The sequence below is a fragment of the Blennius ocellaris genome (assembly GCF_963422515.1).
Source record: "Blennius ocellaris genome assembly, chromosome: 21".
In the NCBI taxonomy this organism is placed as follows: domain Eukaryota; kingdom Metazoa; phylum Chordata; class Actinopteri; order Blenniiformes; family Blenniidae; genus Blennius; species Blennius ocellaris.
In genome coordinates, this window is record NC_137670.1 from 6527011 (window position 1) to 6549156 (window position 22146).

Sequence of the window (22146 nt, forward strand, 5' to 3'; positions counted from 1 at the left end):
AGGAAGCAAACTCCAGGTAGTATCGAACAATGTGACCAATCCTTTTGAGTATTTGAAAAGACATCAAGGATTCAGTTTTTTTGGGCTGTGTTACTGATATTTTTTCCATTTTGGGCACGCCAGATCTTGAACGTCAAAGACTACAGGTTTGGATCTTGTGCATCACGTAGAAGACTGAGAATCACGTGGTGGACGGCTGATGGACTATGTGCTTAGAATGAGCTGCAGCGTCAGTATTTACTGACACTTCACTGAGGGTTATAGAGAGTTTTTATTAAGTAGAACAAGAAGATAAATGCATGCATAAAGGGCGTGCAAATGAAATTAGAGAAGGCAAGAAAAATAAAGGGATCAAAGCAGACACAGAACCAAGAAGGAAACTTGGAGTAAAAAAAGAAAGCAATTAGAGGAGCTGGAAAGTTTTAAGGTGGGGGCGGGGATAGACACAAAAAGAATCATAAAGTGGGAGATTAAAGACTGGTCGAAAACAGGAGAGAGGAATAAGGAAGCAAAGAGGAACTGAGAGAAAATGAAGCATCACATTCCAACTCATTTCTCCTCTCATTACACAGCTATTGAACTGAGCCGGACGGGTTCATAATAAGACAATTAGCGTAATTTGTTTGAATTGAAAAGCCAGATAAAGAATTAGCTAGCAGCACTGAAAAGTGCATCACATAATATCTGTATTACGAGGCGGCGGGTCGGGGTGGAGCAGGGGAGGGGTCGAGGTCCCCGGCTGATATGAGACACTTAATAACATGAAAAGAGGGTCTTGTGAACATCCAGATGGTGGAAAGAACCAGAGCTGAGGAGAGAACGTGGCAGATCCCACTGACCAACACTCAAGCATGAATGCAAATCAGTGGTCAGCGACTGGAAGTGGATCGCCAACAACAATATCTGGCCCGCCAGAGGACTCTGAACATCTGAGGTACCTGTCTCGGGGAGGAGCCAGCTCTTCCAAAGCTACCCGACCCATTTTGTCCAGCATTTTAATCTGTCGTCCACCATCCTGGATGTTGAGTCGTTTTAGAGTACAAACGAATCGTTCGAAACCTGCCTAGCTAGTTCGCCAGTGTCAGTCGGCTGTTAGCTTAGCCGCCAGCGTCAATGGGTGAACGCCTGTCCGGGAAGCACAGTGTTTTAATCTGGCGAGAGTGAAGGACGACCCAGGGAATTTCGTCTGTTTGTGGCTTACTTTAGTGGTCAGGAAAGGCAAGAGGACTTTGAAGTGGTTTCAAGAGATTACCGAGGTGTGTTGAGGAGACGCCCGGGGCATCGGGCAGCCTTGACTTTGTCGATTTCAAAAAGGTATTCAAGAACAGTTCAGAGAGGAAAAAGATGATTGAGATGCCTTCAAGGGCAGTGAAAAGTGTTGGACATCCTTGCATCTGGTGATTTTTGAAAGGGGTTTGAGAACACCTTGAACTTCTTGAATTTGGTTGTTTTATATATGCAAATCCAATGATTCCCCAACGGGCTGAGCAGTCCTTGAACACATGTCCAGAATCAATAGCTTGTCGGACATCCTTGTATTTGCTGATTTTGGAAATGCGTTCAAGGACATTTGAGAGTGGAGGGAAGATGTAATTTTAGAGATTGGTTCAGAGATAGTTGACAGTGTGGGATAGCCGTAAATTTAGCGATAGCAAAGACATGTTCAAGGACATCGCAGAGCCTCTAATTGAGAAAAACCCACAGCCAATGATTATCGTCCATAAAACAAAGACAAACAGAGGATGACTGAGTAATATAGGCTTTCTGAGCGAGGAAGTCCAACATAATGGCTCATTTCAGAGTGGAGTAGGAAAATAAATGTCCATGATGACGGTTTCTTCTTTGTTATCACGGAGTTTGTGAGACTTGATTTGTTGAAAATGTGGTCGACTCAATACAAAATTGGACATTGACAATGAACAAAGTGCAGGTGAATCTATTTCAAACACAGACAACATATTCCTCCAGTGTGAAAACGGCCCTGAAAGCAGAGTGTTATCATTTGATGTTGAAAACATATCATTCACCACCTCGTCGGGTTTTTTGTGGAGCAATCTGTGGAATAAATACGTCTTCATGAACTGCTTGTCTAACCTTTTATTTTCACAACTTCCTCATTAGTTTCTTTAAAAATAGTTATGAGGACCGAATGAAGGAAAAGTGACGAGAGTGAAAGCACACACAAACACACGCTGGTGTGAATCCTTCTCTCATTACCCATAATCCACTACAGCCCGGGCTGTCAGCAGAGCCTCTGAGAGGCGAGAATCATGGGAGCTCTGAGAAAGGTCAAGGCGAGCAAGAAAGCAGCTGGGCCATAACACACACACACACACACACGCACTATTTCACTCACCAAACCCCTATTTTTCCATCTTTTTCCCCTCAATTCCTCTCTCACTCTCGCTCTCTCTGCTCATGTTCGTTGTCCTCCTCTCTCACCTTTTCCAGTATCTGTCTGGACTCACACCGTGATCCCACCTGCATGACAAACAGCAGCAGCTCCACTCGGTGGAGCTTTACGTCGTCTGCGCGCTCTCCGTTTCGGCGCGCCGCTGAAAACAACCGGGAAACCACACCAGAAACTTTTACGCTCTACAACGTCAGTGGAGGATCAGCGGAGAAGATGGTGGAGTGGAGCAGTGGTGAGTGCCGTCGCCTCACAACACCTGCATTCAACAAGGCGGAAAAGTCCATTGTCGATGTTGGAATCCCATGAATAAAGCAGCACGGTTGCCCCTCGCTGGTGGAACAGGAGGGAAGTGGTTAGCATGGTTGACCCACATAAACAATAGTGAGGTTTGAGTCTGACGTTAGCTGAGGTGAAGTTTCAGGAATTTCCAGCCTAAAATGATTTAAACGCTGCCGTTTGTCCCGTGCGGCCAAAAAAAAAAAAGACGAGCAATAAAGTTGAAATAAAGTTTATTTAGAGAGGAAAAACTCTTCTGTACGTCCGTGAGTCTGCGGTGACCCGTGAAGGTCGAGAGCGTCGGGCGGCGCAGGGAAATGTAATGAAGGGCTAATTAAGGCAGTTTGTGTTGTCTGGAGCGGAGAGCAGAAGGCCGCCCTCCCAGTTCACATGGATCAGACTCTGCGTCTGCTCGTCCACACGCAGGACTCAAACTCCACGACCTTTACCGGGGCCGTGCATCTGCAGCACATCAGGCTAATTAAAATGCACAGGAACAAAAATGGCTCCATTAATGTTAATGGCTCCTGCTTCACTGCTGCTGCAGTGTGTGTGTGTGTTTGTGTGTGTTTACTCTCATTATGACGCGAGCACATGATTAACTGTTCAGTTGTCTCTTTTACAGCCACTTTCTGATGTTTGGTAGCTTGTGCATCATTTTAACATACTTTTCCCATGTTTATCTCTGCGACATAACATCTAGCAGATACAACATGATACGTTAGGATACTTTACCTCTGCCACAGCTAAATGTAATCGTATAAAACAGACTACCTCAGCATCGTTTTCCTCCATTTACCTCTGCTAAGTAGCATTAGAATCATTTCTAATATTTCATATTTTTTATGTCAGTCTGGATTTCAAAGTGATATGTGTTTCCTTTTTTAATGTTTCATTTGTACAGATAAATTCTGAAAAAAACAAGAGAAAAACTATTTGAGTAATTGAGTAATGCAGACACAGGCTTCAATAGAAAAATATGTTGAAATATCATCATCATAGAAACGAAAAGATAGAGCATTGGGATGTTTAATAATTTGGTCAACGAGGAATATGTGCATTAAGAAGTGAATGAGACCCAGAACAGATGCCTGGGGCGCTCCTCAGGGCAGGTTTGCTCTTATCAAACATGACAAGAATATCTTTTATAGTATAACCACAGCAAGTCAACAAATTGAGGCAAATCAACAGTTTAACCCATCCTGGGTTTCAAATAATAAAACAACTTCCTGCTTTAACTTCCAGATACAACAAATGCTGAATGAAAGCCAGGGAAATCAGTGTTTGCGGCTCATGAGTCAATGGGAAGCCTTCCGTGAGCGTCTTTCTCTCGGCTGTAATCAGCCCACACATGCCTGGTAATGACGGAGGGGATAAGCCCGTCACGCTCCTTCAAATAAGTCACATTATTTACGGGTCTGGCAGAAGTGTGAAGAGTCAACATGCTATTGATCCCGTCACACTCCCCATGTCGGCTCTAATGGGCTCATTTGCCCGAGGAGGATAGTTTTCTTCAGCTTACACATACTTTCCATTTTCTTTTCTTCCATGGTAGAACATGTCAGTGAATCATTAAATAAAGTATTTAAAATCTTTAATTTTTGGGGGGTTAACCAGTTAGCAAATTGGCATAATTTAGCTAGACGACATGCTACGTTAGCATACTATTCCTCAATTTAGCATCACTTAGTCAGATACAACATAGTATGTTTGTATAGCATGTTAACTGTGTAATCATCAAAAAAAAAATACTACTTTGTACCAAAAGGTGGTGTGTTGAATAATGTCTTAATGAATTCAGTCTATTAAACTGCAGAAACCAGAGTCTGACACTAAATTGATTCGTTAATACAAAGCGCACTGAAGCTGTGACTCATTACTGCCACCCACAGCGCAATAGTGGCATCACCGAAATAATACAAATAGTGAACAAGCTCCCAGTGAGCCATTCAACCATGTCGTACCGCTTTGTACCACCAGGTGGTGCAGTGAGTCACTCTCCCTGTGCTGCCACCCAGAGGCCCAACAAGGCATCACATAAACACTGCAGCTTTATGAAAGCTCTCTTCATCTGCTCTGCTTTGAGGAAAACAACAGAAAATGAACAGAAGCATGTTAGTTTGATACGTTTTCTTCACTTCACAGCCTCTATTGAGTATTGAGCTATCAGAAGCACAGCTGACATTGAGTTTATGTTGGTTCTTTCTGAAGGTGCTGATTTTCTATCTCCTCAGTGTGTGTGTGTGTGTGTGTGTGTGTGTGTGTGTGTTTTCAATAAGAACAATCATTTCGCAGCATTACAAAATGTCCCAGGCCTTTACCACAGCCACACACTCATTACCATTTTAAACATTAATGCTTTGTTTTCTTTCATGTCCCAATTTTCACATCATGATGTGCACCATGAAAACACTCTATTCATCCAGCATCATTATCAGTAGCCGTTACATCCCCATTATCATCATCATCATCATCATCATCATCATCGTCATCGTCGTCTCCCTCGACTCTCTGTGCAGTGACACACTCATCCTCAACCATCAAGATCCACGCAGCCTTTCTCTGCAGGATTAACACTTTCAGCAGATGAAAGATCGACTGACTCCAGTCTGTCAGCTCTTTCTCCGGGCGATGCCCCCGAGCTGCCCCCCCCCACAGTGAACCGGCAATTAATACGGGAAGATTAGGGCAAATCACAGTTAGAACATCAGGGCTCAACACTGCCCCCTTGCTACTTCAACAAAGAATCAATTAACAATTCAAGCCCCATGCTGAGTCTTGGGGCCTGTTCAGACTGGACGTTAACGTGTGTTTCGAGTAATCCGATCACAAGTGGTGAGCCCTAAACACAAGTGTGAACACTCAATGCTATGGTCTTCCATGTTCCAACAAAACACACTACATGTAAATGGAGGTTGTGAAGAGGTGGTAATACAATCTAATCTCAGGAAGTTAGCCCGAAATAAATGATACGGCGAGCTTAAACAGTCTGCGTCAGGGGTCACCGCATGTGATTGGATGCGGGTTAACGGCGGTTCTGAATGGGCCCTTAATGACCTCTGCAAATCTACATTTAAATGTAAAAGCAGAGCAGAGGCTCAGTGCTGCCCCCTAGTTTCCTCTACATAGAGCAAACCAAGTGACTTCAATTAAAGTAGAGTTCTATACAAAAAAAACTACCTGCCTTTGTATGAAATTATTTGAAAATTATGAGTCAACATTACAGGTACTAATGGCTCAACACTGCCCCCTAGCTGCCTGTGCCAAGAATGAACCATAAACAGTATAATAGAATGGCTCCGAATGCTAACCGCACAGAATAAACCCGCAAATGCTGCATGCGCAAGAATTACAGTATATCAAAGCTTGATTTGCATGAAATAGAAACTGCAATGTGAGGGTAGGTAGAGGTAAAGTAGGGCTCGAGGCTGCCGCCTAGTGGCCCAGGTACAGGACGACCTGGGAGAGAGAAGAAAATCAAGGGAAGTTCGGAGAGAGAGAGAGAGTGAACCAGCCGTCGTGGGAGGAGAGCGGGTGGAGATTTAAACAGCACGGGTGCCCGGGTCATTAGCCGCGAGGATACAGCCGCAGCAAAACATCTTAAGCTTAACAATCCAGGGAAGACGTACAGGCACGCCCACCGCGCGGCCACGACAAACACACTCGGGTCCTTACCTTCCTGCACCGCCTGGAACGGGTTGTTGGGCTCGATGAGTTTGATGGAGTGCGTGATCTTCTCGCTTTGCAGGATGTCGTCGCTCAGGCTGAGGTCCGACACGGCGAGCTGGAACACCTCGTCATCCCGTAACGCGTTCTCCTCGAATATCGCTCCTGCACAGGCGCACACAAACAGGAAGTCCGATCAAAGACGGCGCTTTGCTTTGCGTTTCTTTCTTCCCATCAGGCCTCTTTTTTTTTTTTTTACTTCCTCCTCAATCAACTTCCTCATCTTCACTTCCTCATTAGAATCCTTTTTTCATCTTTCCTTTATTTGTTTTGTTTACCTCTTTTCTTCTTCTGTTTGCTTCATCGGTTGCTTCTTTCTCCGTTTCCTCATTTAGTTTCCCTCTAATTCCACTTCCTCTCTCTTTTCTTTAATTATTTGCTTCTTTTCCACTTTCTCATTTGCTTCCACATCTTCACTTCCTACTGGCCTTATCAACTTATTGCTTTTCCTCCTTTGCTTGCTGTTCTTCACTTCCCTTGACTTTAACAATAACGTCTTTAAAGTCCTTGTTTACTTCCTCTTTTCTAACCTTTCACTTCCTTGTTTACTTTTCATTTTTCAACTTCCTTTCGCCTCCTCAAATAATCAATCTTTTCTTTCCTTTGTATTTCTCTTCTCTTCTATTTCCTTCCTCGTTGGCTTCTTTTCTATTTCTTCCTCATGTTTCTTTCCTCATTAGCATCCTTTCTTTTTGTTCATCTCCACTTCCTCTGTGACTTCCTGCTTTTCCTTTTTTCATTTACTTAATTTGCTTTGTTTAATTCCTTCATTCCTTTTCCATTTACTTCATTGTTTCTTCTTTCTCCGTTTCCCTTATTATTTCTCTGTCCAGTTTAATTCTCATTATTTTCAGCTTTCAATCTCACATTCGCTTCCACTTCGTTACTTCCTCATGTATTTACTGTCAACTTATTTATGTGCTCCTTCACTTCCTGAACCTCGACTCTTTTTACTGCCTTCCTAATAACGTCCTTCCCTTCCTCTTGTTAAACCTCCATCACTTCCACAATTACTTCTTCAAGGTCTTTTCCTCCGCTTCCTCATTTACTTCCTCTTGTTTAACACTTTCACTTCTATGAATTCCTTCATTTCACGACCTAATTTTCTTCCTCTTTGTTCAAATCCTTTATTCCACTGCCTACCTACTTCATTTTTAACCTCCTTTCTTCCATTTCGTCTTATACCTCCACATATTTTGAACTCGTGTCTTTCACTTCCTTCTTGTACAATTTTAGGACCTCTCTGAGTCAATAAGTTGTAAAGAAATCGACAACGAAATGAGGAGTAAAAACATTTTCACTCTTCAGTTTCCCTTCATGCTTTACCGTGAGTCAAAGCTGGAAAACACAGTGTGAAAGTTGTGTTTTGGTAGGGTTTTTTGTGGAGAGAAATGTGAGAAAAGCTCGGGTGTTTCAGGAGGAAATCTTCAAACTCAACTTTAAACAGCTTTTCAAACGGCTCCGCGACCAAAAGAAATCCTGAGACGTTATTCACAGGAAGAGATCAAACCGAGATCAGTCCTGGCCTGCTCGCGATCTGAAGAGACCTGTAATCATGGCTCAGATCGCCATGGCAACATCACCGTCACCGTAATGCCGAAGCTTCATCTTTCATCAGAGCCTCTTGGTTTAATTGAAAGGCTGGAAGCTCCCAACTACAAATCCACTGAAATGTCCTCAGAAACCAAGAAAAACCTCGTAGCAATCCTGCAGACCTCCAACATTTCACTTGATTCTTCAAAACGTACATTCAGAAAAAACACATCTTCAGACGTATACAATATTCGGAAACTATCGCAAATAATATGGAGAAATTGGCAGAGCTTCTATTGCTGGGAATGAAAAATACTAGTATACAAGTATTTTGGTTTGAAAATAATATTAACGTTTTCAATGTGATAAACCCTCAATAACTGCAAATAATACTGCCCAGAATCAGTTAAGAAGCAACTGTAAAAGTCCAAAACGACAAACAAAGAAACTGGATCAAATTCACCAAGATCCACAAGAATCCAAAAGCCAATTCAGGATCAGCAAAAACTATCACGAAATATCGTACAAATCTGTTAGAAATGGGAAAAAAGTTGGTGCTCGTGAAATAATTCAACAGATAATCAATAAACATCATACAATTAAGTAAAAGTGAATGACATTAATAACAAAAATTACAATTAAAACAGGACAAAGCACATATTTAGAAAAAAATTATAGATTAAGTGCATATATAAATTAAGTGCATAAAAAGAGATTGAATAATGATGGACTAAAATAATGTGCAATAATAAATTGTGTATAATAAATCAGAATAACATGAAAATAATTCAAATGGTGCCTGAGGAGCAGCAGGCTAAATCCTGGCTTCTGACTGAATGAATGCCCTGCAGCCATTAAAGACAGCAGCCAATGAGATGGCAGCTCGCAGGAAAAAAAAACATTTTAAAGCCATAAATCCTGATGGGGCGGAGGTTTCAGGCAGTTTTCATTCAAAACAACACTCGTGGAAGAAAAAAAAATGACGTTTTAATGCTGCAGAGAGAATCAACACGTTAAATCTTCATCAGCGGGTCAGATTCTCTTCTCCCAGAATCCAATCTGGAGGGAGGGACCGGAGGGCGGACCTTCTGCTCCAACTCGCTGTCAAGCACAATTAACTAAAACCTCCTACAGGGAGGGATTTACTGAGGGGGCGGGGCCAGGGGGGGTCCTGCTGGTGATCAATCAATCACCAGTTGGAAGGTTTCAATTAGTTCTGTTGCACCTGTCAGACGACGGCGAGGGAGGAAATGTCAGGTTTATATTTCTGCTCTGAACAGCTGCAGAGAAGAGAGAGAACTCCTTTAATTAATGAGGAGGAAGAGGGGGAAGAGGGGGAAGAAGTCCAGTTAAAGAGAGAGGAAAAAGATGACGACAAGGTCAAATGAAGAGGAAGAAGAAGAGAGAAGGAGGTAAAGAGAAAGAAGAGGAGGAGAGAGGAGAAAAAGGAAGAGGATGGAGAAGAGAGAAAAAAGAGATGAGGAAGAGGAGAAGAAAGATCTGATAAACATTGAGCTTTTTCCTGAAAAGGAAGATTTGTTGTTCCTGCTCATGTGAACTTCTTTCTTTGTCTCTTCAATAATTTTCCTCCGAAAGGTCAAACACTTTGATTTGTGCATCATAAACCAATTCAGGTCTTTGACTCGGTCGCAGACTCAATAACGCCACCGAGAGGATTCCTTCTGCGGTCAAGTCGACCTTTTTAATGGCGGAAACGCTTTATTTTTTCAATGTGAGCCATTCATCACTTAGTTCTCATTTATTTGCTCGTGTTTGTTTTAAAAATAATTGATCGGAATTATTCCATTTTTAATTTCAGGTCAAAATATTATCATGTGTTAAAAAGTCATTCAATTATAATGTTCTCAGGATTTCTTCTATTACATTGTAACTCATTCATTTTACCAAATCCATATCATTTAGTTTTAAAATGTCTTTTCAATGTATTCCTTTTTTATTTAATTCATTAAGATTTCTTGACTTATTTAAATCAGTATTTTAACATTTCCGGTTATTTCATTCATGCCTCCTCCTTTGTCTTCTTCCTCTTCTTCCCTTGTCCTCTTTCCTGTCTTCCTCCTCCTCTTCAGCTTCTTCTCTTCCTCTTTCCTCCACATCTTCCTCCTTCTTCCCTCTTCAGACACGTTTTATTCCAGATACAATGAAAACATGACTTATTTTCTCTGATCTGTCTTTCTGACTGACGGCGGATCTTAAACTATGTTATGGGAATTCATTTGATTTGTGCTTCTGAAACTTCCTGGAACCTTCGTGCGGTAATTTAAATTCATGACTGGATGCAGGTTTCTCTGTGAATCTCATTTAATTCAATCATATTACTGCTTTTTTTTCCACTTTAAATGTAAGAGGTTATTGTGCTTCTCGATCCCATTAAAATGTACTTTCATTTCATTTATTCGTCACAATATTTACCTTGAAAGCGTCATGTCGATTTCAGCACAGCCGTTGGAAAATGTGCTTTTTTAATCAAGTTAATCGTAAACACAGGAATCATGTTCTGCAGGAATATTGAAAAAAAATTAACGAGAGGAGGTGGACTCTGCACGTCGTTAACCTAAAGCAGTATATGTCAAATCAATTGAAGGTGGTAAAAATTTAATTATATCTTTTCACAGAAGAAGGAGGGCTTCAATATGAATGACCAGAAATGCCACACATACCAGAAAATTATATTAATGCACATTTACTCATTGTAATTGCGAGCATAATTTGTGCTTCTGCACAAAAAACAGCTTCGTTGAACCTATATTCTTAAATACCTGAGTAAATACTGAATTTGATGTTGTTTATTTTGATTCTTCTGTTATTACTTCAGGGTCTGGAACTTATTTGTATCTTATTCAGTTCTTTGGGAAGTAGTAGAATTGTACTTTTCAAATCCGGCTAAAATGTATTTAATGATGCGAGTAGCTGTTGTGTTTATGTGTCGGAATGTGTGTGTTTCTGCACGATGGCTGCAAAATGCGTCCGTCTTACAGGATCAAAGTATCAGGAAGAACTCCAGAAGCCTTTTCTTTGAAATGTGCCCAAAAGGGTTTTGAAAAGTTCCACCTTGGGAGCCATTCTGAAAAAGTTGCCGTTCCAGTGGCTCTGAGCACCATTGTCAGACACCCGACGGAAGTTTCCCCAACATTGTTGTGTAAATTTAACAGGAGGAGTTCGGAGTCGACTCGGATTCACCGCAGCGCCGTCGCAGCTTTTATTGTTATCGGGTTTCTCTTAGAGAGAAGAAGAGCGACTCGGTGTCTGATCTGAAAATCCATCAGTGTGATGTAAAAGCTCTCGCTGAGGGAGGAGGGGGAGAACGCGGCGAGCTGCCGGTCTTTTTCACGAAACCACGCCGCACCCCCCACTTCTCCCCCTCCTCGGCTGTGATTTGGCTCCAGGAAGCACAGATGTGATGCGCTGACACCAGAACACGGACTCTGAATCTGATTAGAGATGATTTACATCTCTGACAAATATGCCGTGCCGTCAGGACGACGGACACTGGGCTGCGCTCGGCCCGGTGTTAAATAAGAGCAAATAAAGAGGCTGCCAGTCATCTTTACGACAGAAACACTCGCTGCCGTTCCACAAAGTGCCTCTCTGTTCCCCGGCTTCGAATTTAGAGTCTGGTTGTGTTGCGCCGTCTCCGATTACTGAGGCAATCGACGGACTTCAGCACGCTCAGTCAATGCTTTGTCCTTTTATCGCCCTCGCCGAGGTAAATCCATTCCTATTAAGGGTTTAATGAGTGGCGGTACGTTGAGCTACCCTGATGCCCATGTGGAACGTGGGTTACGAGAGGGTGCAAGAGGCGTCTCACAAAGTTGGAGCGTTTATTTGCACCGTGGACTCGTGCAGGCCTCCATTTACTAAAATCCTACACAGATCCTGTGAGTTTCGATATGATTTACTGTGTTTAACATGTGCAAATGAAAACGGAAAACTTTTGTTGCACGTTGAAGGTTCATTTACGCTACAACGGAGCTCAGAGCCACTGAAAACACAACCTATCGAGACTGGCTCTCGAGGTGGAACATTTCGAATAACGCTTATGTCATCTTTTTTCCCACCGCAGATGATCATCTTTGCCGTCCGCACCTCGCCTCATAGCCAAGCCGGGGTTTTAGAATTTCCCCATTCTGGGACCCGTGTTCAAAAAAGCCGTTGTCTGACTATTAAAAACGCTGCCTCGTGTGGACAATCGGCCAAAAACGGTGTGTTTATGTGAACCTGCGTTCTCGTGTGGGCGATCCCTCGGTCTCCATGGAAACGAGGGGGAAATTAAACTTTTTGAAAACGCTCTGTGGAAATTAGGGAAAACATGTTTTTTTTTTTAAAATGCTACTACTGTGCATGCTCACCACGGCCATAGTGAATAGTTCTTCTGCACATGTGCAAGAAGATGGACAATAACAAACATGGCGGCCTCCAGAGCATCACTCCCAGTCCATATTCTCATGGGACTTAGTGGTTTTAGAGTGTATTGATCTGCTCTTTGGTGTGGTTTCATTCAGCGCCAACGTGTGGCCTGGCATGCCAACTGCATACTTCTGCCATTTCCGTGTAAACGGACATCATTTTCAAAATGTTGCCGTATAGACAAACTTTTCTGAACTATAAACGCAAAAAAGTGATGCGCTTTCACGTAGAATTACACGATTGACATCATGCCCCGTCACACGCATTTCTATGACATCTCCACCCGCACGACAAAAAACAAGCCTGACGTTTGTTGGCGGGGGAAGTCACGAAAGTAAATCTGTATTGAGCAAAAAGAAACAGAATCGCCACGAGGGACAATCAGTCTGAAAGTGTGACGTACAACCGAGAAAACATACTTTAATAAAGTCCACTAATAAAAGCCGTGGGGAGCCGGCTGAGGAAATGTCTCTTTACAAACTGCTCATAACGAGACACAATCATAACCAACACTAACATTTCAGACTCCCTAAACCACATTAATCTATTAGCAGGGAGTCGTCCAAGTATTTTCTGCATTCTGGAACATAAACCTGATCATCTATATTCATGAAGGCGAATGTGTCAAATGGACAGTGTACAATCTGTGCACGTCTGTCAGACTCGGTACATCTTGTTTCAGATTCTACATAGTGTGCACAGTGTGCACTTTTTCTTACTTGTGTTGATTGCTTTTTAACTTCACATTATTGATCTCATCTAATTGACTGATGATGTGATTATTCACCATTACAAATCAGGCTATGGATACAAATGAGTGTAACCACAGATTATTATAGAGACTAGCAAAAGCACAGTACAGGAAACTCTCACGGCTCCTTTTTTTTCAGCATCATATACAAAAACTGGCAATCTCAACCTTTAAAACCAACATCTGACCACAGTGATTAAAAAAAACCACACAAATAAACACTGCTTTAACTGCTCACTTTCCAAGGTAATGCCCAAAACACATCTCTAATTAATTTCCTGTTGAAGTGCAACCCCTTTGAACCTTTTCCCAGACTTCACACGCACTGAGTCCAAATTCCTTTTCTATCTTGGAACATTAGACCAGGTTTTATCTTGAGCCAGTGCAAAAAAACACAGTGACGGTTTTTCCTCAAAGTTGCATCCAAAACATCTCTGGTTAATTGACATTATGGATGAAACCCCTAGATCCATGTAGCGGATGTTGCTCACAGACTATGCAAAGGGGTATAAAATGTTTTTAGGTCTGAAAAATAAGTGAGTCGGCATTTTATTCTTTGATGGCAATAGAAACTAACAAGTTCTTTTTTTAAAGACACTTTTTAAAAGTGAAAAACCAGTTTGAAACCAGTCTACCAAATAATCCAAGGTGGTGTGTAAACCCAAAGTCATCCTCACAGATTATGACAAAGTAACTGGATTTTTACATATAGTCTGTTATGAAGCTCCTTTAATGTTTTTGTTTTTTTTCCTATAATAATATAGTGAACAGACTCCTGTTAGCAGCCCTGCAGCAGATCTGCTACAAGGTCTTGTATCGTGACGAATTAGCCTTCGCGTTCACTTTGCTTAAACACGTTAAATTATTCTGATCTTGTGCCAGCGCATCTGAAGAGAAATGAATAATGTGGAAGTTTAAAAAGTTGCAAAACACGATGCATAACAACAGCAGCAAGATTTATAGCGAGCCAGATTTTGGACGACACCACCCCCACCCGCCGAGTCCCGGGGAAGCGGCGGGCCCACGGCGACTACAGACCAGCTATTATCATAATTAAACATCCAAATAAGTGATGTCTCAGCTCTGTGACCTGCTGCAGGAGTGCACAGAAAAACAAGCGCTGATCCCACACCGAGGAAAAGCCGATACTGCTCAAACTGAGATGATACTGATGAGATACTGATTCTGATAGGATACCAATATAATGTTGATAGGATACTGAGAGGATATCACACAGATACGATCCAGTTAAGATTTTTAATTATTAAAGTTCATCAAGTGGTCGCTGGTACAGCACCAATATGATTTACATACAATACTGTTATTTTTTTTCCGTTTATTATATCGTGTATCTGCTGGTACACAATCAATATAATGCAGAAGTGATATTGATACGATACCAATAAGATGCAGGTATGATGCTGACATGATAAAACCCTGATGCCAATATGGGATTCAGTATTTTTGTCTTTTTTTATCATTTCTTTCAAACACCTCAGTTTCACATTTCTGTCTCGCCAAGCTCTCTGAGAATCAGTGATCATCACAGGTGGGGGGTTTTTTTGGCTGTTGGTTTTTTTTTTTTTGCATTTTAGTGACCATCGCCAGTTCTCCCTGAAGGTGAATGGTCGCATTGCATCATCACTTACTCTGGACCAGGGAGGGTCGTGTCACACCTCAGTGGTGGGGTTAATAAATCTGCAATTAGACCAGTGGTCTGGAGCTCCACTAAGATGACAGATACAGATCACCAGTGTTTTCCAGTGAGTTCTGGGGGGGGGGGGGGGGATTCTGGACATCCATGGGTCTTGTCAAAAGCCAAAGTGATCTTCAGCCACGCAGGTGGGGCGAGCAAAAGACTTCACCTTGTGTCACCCAGCAGGAAAACGAACGGAGCCAGTGTGATCGCGATAGGGAGGCGATATCAGAAGCATGTATCAGTAACTGTAACCCGATTCACTGCTGATACGCTGCCGCGTGGCGCAGCAGACAGACGGGGAGCTGAAAGTACAAGCAAACTCTTCATCCCGTCTATATGACAGCCGATAACCATCACCGACACCAGCGTAATGCAAATGAACCGTGCATCTGTCCGCATCGCCGACACGAGCCACCATTTTGGCTCGCGAAAGCGCCAATTACGTACAAGATTCATCGGCGCGCTTGGATAATGTGACAGATATTAAGATCCAGTGAGCCGCCGCAGCTGTGAGATCCTGTTAAACACCGGCAACCAACATCCTCAATTTAATGTCGGAGAAGTTCACAACTTTAAACATGAATCACATCGCTGTGGACTGGAAACGAGCGGCAGCGTCACTCGGTGTTTGAGCTGCGACGTGAGTTCACTGCAGAGCAAAGTGTAGTTGAACACAACCCGTTGGAATATTGAACGACACTGTAACGGTGTGTAACTGAAGTTCGTCTAAGAAGTTTTACAATGAGATTAATTGTAAAAACCAATGAAATTATTGAAAAAAAATATGTAAACAACTTTTATACTATGAAGACATTCTCATAATAGTAATGTTTTTTTTATTTTTAGGTATAATGTTTTGTTGGAATACATTTATTTAAAAGGCCGTAAAAGAAAAAAGTAATATTTAAATTGAACACCGTAGTATCTTTGGCAATGATAATAATAGTATTGCCATTAGAAAATAGCAAATGCTAATGTAGATCATGGCAAGAGCGTATTCCTTATATCTCTGACTAAATTAGATAAAGTAAATCAAAGTAAACTGTAATCACCATGATTCAACCTTTCTTATTCTATTATTTAATCAGCATGAATCAGATTTAGAACTGTAGAAAAACCAGAGTAATGCAAAAGACTGTACGAGTTGTATTATTGGATGGAATAAGGTTTGTAATCTCATTTCTTCTCTTAGTTTGGTTCCAGTCCAAATGGCTCCTCTCTTCTTTGAACCCAGCAGTAATGACTCCGGCTCGTCTCATGTTTTTGGCATCAGTCAAACGATTTCTCAAGGATTTCTCTGCTCCCCGGGGAGGCAATTTAAGGACGGAAGGTTTGCAAACAATAAAAAGAACAAAAGCTCCATTCCCGACATGAAAACGAGCAAAATACAGTGTGAAGAAAACAGGGTTAATAGCAGGGCCGAGTGTGTCAAACAGCATGAATTATTCAGCGGAAAGTTGGAGGCAGAGCGGCGGCAGAGAGTCGAGCTGATGTCCCCTCCTCATTAACCTGCCGCTGTCTCCATACATTGATTTATGAACAAGATCGTCCCAGGGGGCAGAGGGACGTCCCCGCCGGACTCGTACCACGCCGAGGCGACGGCAAACGAGTACACAAAGTGATTCGGCTTCATTCGCCAACATCACAGCCATGGAGCAGCTACAATGCTAAAGCATGATCCCAATGCTGACATAAGAATGCTAACATAGCTGCGAGTTGTAAATAGAAAACCATTAGATACTTAAATATTTATTTTTCATCTATTCATTTACTTTGTAATTGTTTACTTGCATCATCCCCCCCCCCCCCCAGATCCTTCATATTGAATGTTTGTACCAGCTTTAAATTGTAAAAATTTCGAAACTCAAATTTGTTATTGCCATACAAATGTTTCCTCCGCTGTGGTTCATGTTTGTGCTGAAAGCCGCCCGTGGAGCTGATGTTCGTTCTGGAACTTGAGATTCTGTTTGGCCTGAGCCTCTGGAAGCTTCCTCGGCATCATCATATGGAATCACACGCCAAGTCCGTTCCCGGATCCCAAACATTTTGTCTGTGAATTTGTGCTGAAAGGTTTATGCCTGTGCCGCCCGCAAACTAAATTTCCTCTCACAGTTTTCCATGATGCAGCAGGATTTGAGCCTCATGTTAACTCGCATCTCTCTCCTTAACAGCTCATTTAAAACAAGCAGTGCACCATCATCCTGCACTGAACACGCAGCAACAAGAGACAAGTTAGTTGGATTTTTTTTTTTTTTTTTTTACTTCTTGGAATTATTCGGCCATTAAAATGTCTCCAGTCAGCAGAAAGAGAAAGGAGGGAGGACTGCTGGAGGGATCCGTTCTGCAGCTAATCGCACACAGGGTCCTTTATATTCAGAGCAGTGGAGACCCCTCTTCCATCTGCAGGTAGATTATGCAAACTCACAGTTGGTTTTAGGGATAGTGGCGAACTGTGGTCCTCCTGAAAACGTAGGTCTTGGTTTACCAGCTGGTGAACTGAGGTCACCTGACCACAGGCTGACGGGCTTTTTTGCATTCGGTTGTTCCGGGACTCCGTTCACTTGACGAGAATTTCCACACCTTCGTTTGGTACGGGTGTTGTTCACATTCACTATTAAGACCAGATCAAACCGACTGGAAAATGTCACACAATTACAACCGCTGCTTGTTTGAGGGGCGCTGTCATCCTGAAACAAACACTGACCAGACAGGAAGTAAAGAAAACGCACTGCTCATTGATCGGTCCGGACCGAAAGCGAAAGTCCTGCCGCTTTAACCTGCGGTGGGCGGCTATGCTAATTAGCTCATGGCTAGCCACAAACAACCGTTATCTATCTTCAGACCAGATTTACAACTTTTTCTTTCTGTGAAAGATCGTTTACGAACGAACCAAGACCGAGCATTTCAAGGGGACCAGAGTCCGCTTGCTAGATCCAGTTCAGAGTTGGTGGGCGTGTTCACGTCACCCAAACGAAATGTTTTTTTTACCTTCCAGTCCGCATCAAACAGGGGAGTGTGAACAAGAACAAGGCCAAGGCCAAGACCAAGACCAAGCCCAGAGCATCCTGGGACTGAGTCACAACCAAGACTTTAAGGCCACATCCACACGCGCTAAAACAATGTTTTTTCTCCCCAGGGGTCACAAAAAAGATTCCATCCACACGTCACTGTGAACACGGCTCAACACGAGGCTTAAGGGCATGTCGCACATATGCCAGGCCTTTAGGAACCAGATAAAGGCCAGAGACCAGAGCAGGTTGGGATCGAGTCGAAACCAACACGTTAAAGGCAGAGACGGAGTCAAGAACAAGACCTTTAAAATGTGGCCTCGGGACCAAGACGGGTCTGGAGTACTACAACACTACCTGAGAGGACTGGAGCTTCCTCCTCCTGCCCACTCAGTCTGTCACTGTGGATATGAACGGACACTAATGTTTCTTTGTGGGGTATTTCAATGCCCTCGCAGGGTCAAACACTCAGCTACATGCCATGTTTGTTCAGAGTGAGCCCCGTGTGTGTGTGTGTGTGTGCACAGGTAAACGACCTGGCTGAGCCCGGCTCAGTGCGGGAAGCCTCCTCGTTGTTCCCTAACAGGGTTAGTTTATCTTATTTAGCGGCGGGGCGAGAAAAGGCTGCAGCTGCTCGCCGGCTCTGCCTGCCTCGACAGATTGGATTCCTGCAGCTCCGGCTCGCCTTTCCAGAGAGCGTCCATGGGTAAGAGGCGACCACGCCGTAAATCATGGCCCGGCCCGTGGGACGGAGCTATCGGTCCTCCTCAGGAGCCTCGTAAAAAGTGACTTGTTATGGGCCCAGTGTTTAGAGGACCTTCAGCCCCCCCACGGGGGGCGAGAAGATATACAACCACCATCTGACCGATATCCACTTCTCGAGCTTCAGAGAATATGATTCAAAAGTTTTCAAATGAAGAGCCACATCTGCTCTGAATTCATCAGCAATGGAACGAGGAGGAAAAAAAGGAAGAAGATGGAGAGTAAATGGATTTTAAACCGAACTGGATATATTCACGGGTGTCCGGACCATTCGAGCAGACATGACGTAGCATCATGAAACACGTCACAAGTTTCTGCGTTAGAATTTAATCCTTTCTTAATGCCGACTGCAGATGCTAACCTGTCAGCATTTAGCATCAGGGTGAGCCGACTCATGTCAAGTAAAGTCTTTATAAATATAAATTCAACTACCACAAATTTAGTTCCAACGTGTTTGCTTCAACAACCAGGTTTTAGGTCATTATTAGGTCATTGGGTGATCGATTTAGGGAACTGTGGGTTGGAAATTAGTAGAAATGAGTGGTAATAGTCTTGTTTTTGTTTATTGGTTTATTCTCTGTGCAGAATTGATATTTTTTTTAAGGAAGGATTTCAAATACTTTTTTTTTTTCTGGAAGAGTAACTTTAAAGAAGTAAAAACATACTTTGCCTGCATTCCTTTCTGGTGACACCAGGTGGGGCTCAGCACCACCTGCCGCTAATGAGTCGCCCCCGGCTGGGTGTGTCTCCCCCCGTGACGTTGGTGGAGGTTAGAGCTCAAACGTCAGACCTGAAAACATCCGTGTCCGCTGCTGAGTGCATTGAATAACAATCCCTCGGCCTGTTTTGTGGTACCCACCGTGAATGACGCTTGGTATTTAGTGTAACAAAAACAAAAACAAAACTACAGCGCAACTCACCTCACACACTTCCGGTTCCGGCTCCGGTCTGACTACGACGCTATGCGGTGTTCCACCGGCAAACGCAAGATGGCGCAGTCCATTGTTTGCAGGGGTGCACTGTTTACATATATGTTTGTATATACTTTTTTTTTTTTGTCCTAACATGTTGAACGAAAAAAATCTATTCTATATATTTGAAATGCTGCTATCATTTTCAATTCATTTATATTCATTTATCGTTTTAATATTTGGTGAAAGTTGGTTTGATGTATTCCAAACACCCCTTGGGGTTTTGGTTCAGTCTGGCCTCTCGACCTATTCTCTCTGGAGCTGTGCTTATTTCAGGGACAATAAAACTGGTATTTCAATGAGTTTGGGCCATTTGTATAGATGAAATAATTTGAAAATGGTGACATTTCAATGCATTTACACAAAAACAAAACAAAACGAGTAAATTTGGTGAAAATTTAATGCATTTTCGCCTTGGTAACAGGTAAAAACGGGCAACATTACAGCATCTTTGGGCTGTTATTTACACACAAACAAGTTCAAACTGTCACATTTCAGTGCGTTTTACACGTGAACGAAGCTGCAATTCACCCAAAATGGTTATCTGGTCGCTGCACTCTCGCTGTCGACTTGCCGTCTGCTGACGACAGAGCCCGAGCAGTTTCAGGATGTTTTACCTTTGGAATGTTTTCAAAAGGCTTCAGTGGCAGCGACCACCGTTATCATGTAAACAGACCCCCAAAAAATAAGGAAAACTTTGCATTTTCAAGTCATCATGTACAGTTAATGGGGCCTACCTCTAACGTGAGCGCGTGGAGCTGCTGTTTTTCAGGGTCATCACACACGCCAAACTAAACGCCCCGTTGGTTCCACAGGTCATATCTTTGACACCGCTGGACTATGAGTTGATACAACTGGATGAATTTCAGTTCAGCATTATGATCAAATACATAACAGAATCTCTTCCTATGGTGCATGAGAACAGAATCTTCAGTGAAAACAATGATTCGCAAACAGCAGAAATGCAAATGAAAACCCTCCTGGCATTTAAAAACCTGCTGTGTTTCAGTTTTCAGTCGGACTGTGTGCACAGCAGCTCTCCAAAACCTCTAATCACATTCTTTAACATCAGATTTACAAACTCAAGCGTTTCTTCCCGCGGACGAGCTGAAACAGAAAAACTCAGATTTCCTGTGAGCTGAACATCTTCCGTCCAAATGATATCTTTTCAGGACATCTTTTCCCTGAGCGTGTGCATTGCGTTTGTTGGATTCCATCAGAAAAAGAAAAAAAAAACAATTCTGACAAACAACAGCTCGATATTGCCTCAACAGTCTGCAAATATGTCTGCCGAGGGATGAAAACCTACTCCTCATCATGATTTCACCTTCTTCTTCTCTGGAGATTCCCGTAGAACCCCCCCCCCCACACACACACACACACACACACACACTCCTACCCCCCCAAGGCACCCACCATGTGGGGGGGTGCAGCTCACTGACAGCTTTATATCTGATATTTAATTGAAGGTCAAGACTTGTTTTCCTTCGCCCTGCTTGAAGTCCCAGCGTAAAGGCTGAACCCTGAACAACCGCTGATTTCTCCCACAGAAATAAAGAACAAAAGCACATCAACGTGTGTTAGTTAAAGCATTTCTTTATAATGATTTTTTTTTTTTCCAGGAAAGCAGAAGCAGTTTTAGGAGGAGGATCTGAATCAGTCAGCAGTTTTAGGAGGAGCCTCGAGGGCAGAGGTGAAACTCCTTTTTAGTTCATCAACCAAACAACATTTCAAGCAAAAATGCAGAGCTTTTGAGTTTTTGTTTGAGGAAAGTGTCATGGTTCTCCAGCAATATTTTGAAAACGATGTCCGTTTACATGGAAATGGCAGAAACACTAAAAACAATGTAACATGGCATGCCAGGCCATCAGTGAACATTGATTAAGTTGGGTTGTCGACTCTAAATTATTAACGCGAGTTAGCAGTTTTCTTGCTAATGTGTGAAAGTGTTGAGGCCTGTCCACACGAAAACGCCGTTTCACGTAACCATACCCTTTTGGCATGGCACATGCACTACATTGATTTGAGCTGTGTTCATAGTGACGTATAAACTGATCTTTTTTTTTTAAAGACCCATGAGGAGAAAAAACATAGTTGTGTAGTCAATTGACATCTCTTAGTGGCTCTAATCTCGAAGCTAAGAAGTTCAGATTCTTCGGCTGCAGCAAGACGTTTCAAAATGGTTAATGAGTCGTTATAGTTACTACCAAGTAGCTAATGCTAGCTTCTGTTAACTGTAAAGGCCAATTCATACTCCATAACAACAAGAAGAACTTTCGGCACTCCGGTGTCCTGCCAAAACAAAATGACATTTTCTTCGGCCAGTTCCTTCTGGCCGATGAAAATTCGTTCGGCAGTGCCAACCATCCACTGATGTGTGCTGTGCATGCTTGTTCCAGCTCACTAATGACTATCAGTCATATTTTAATACTGTTTATCATGAAGCATCGCTACTGTATGAGCCCCGCAGCTCATTCACATGTCGTAGGGCGACTTTACGTGATGCCCCTGACCACATCACTCAGAGCTGTTGCAGTTGAAACCAGACGAACATCGCGGCTCAGACACAAACTCTCTCT

The 22146-nt window shown here is 42.7% G+C and overlaps 1 protein-coding gene across 1 annotated transcript in view; it reads right to left on the minus strand.

Moving 5' to 3' along the window:
- The window catches only part of grid1b (glutamate receptor, ionotropic, delta 1b), a gene marked incomplete at both ends in the record, with an annotated part of 362055 nt that overhangs the window by 334081 nt on the left and 5828 nt on the right, over nucleotides 1–22146 (minus strand). Inside the window, one exon of the mRNA XM_080517016.1 lies at nucleotides 6365–6520. Coding sequence (XP_080373142.1) covers nucleotides 6365–6520 — 156 coding nt within the window. The remainder of the gene's footprint in view (nucleotides 1–6364; nucleotides 6521–22146) is intronic.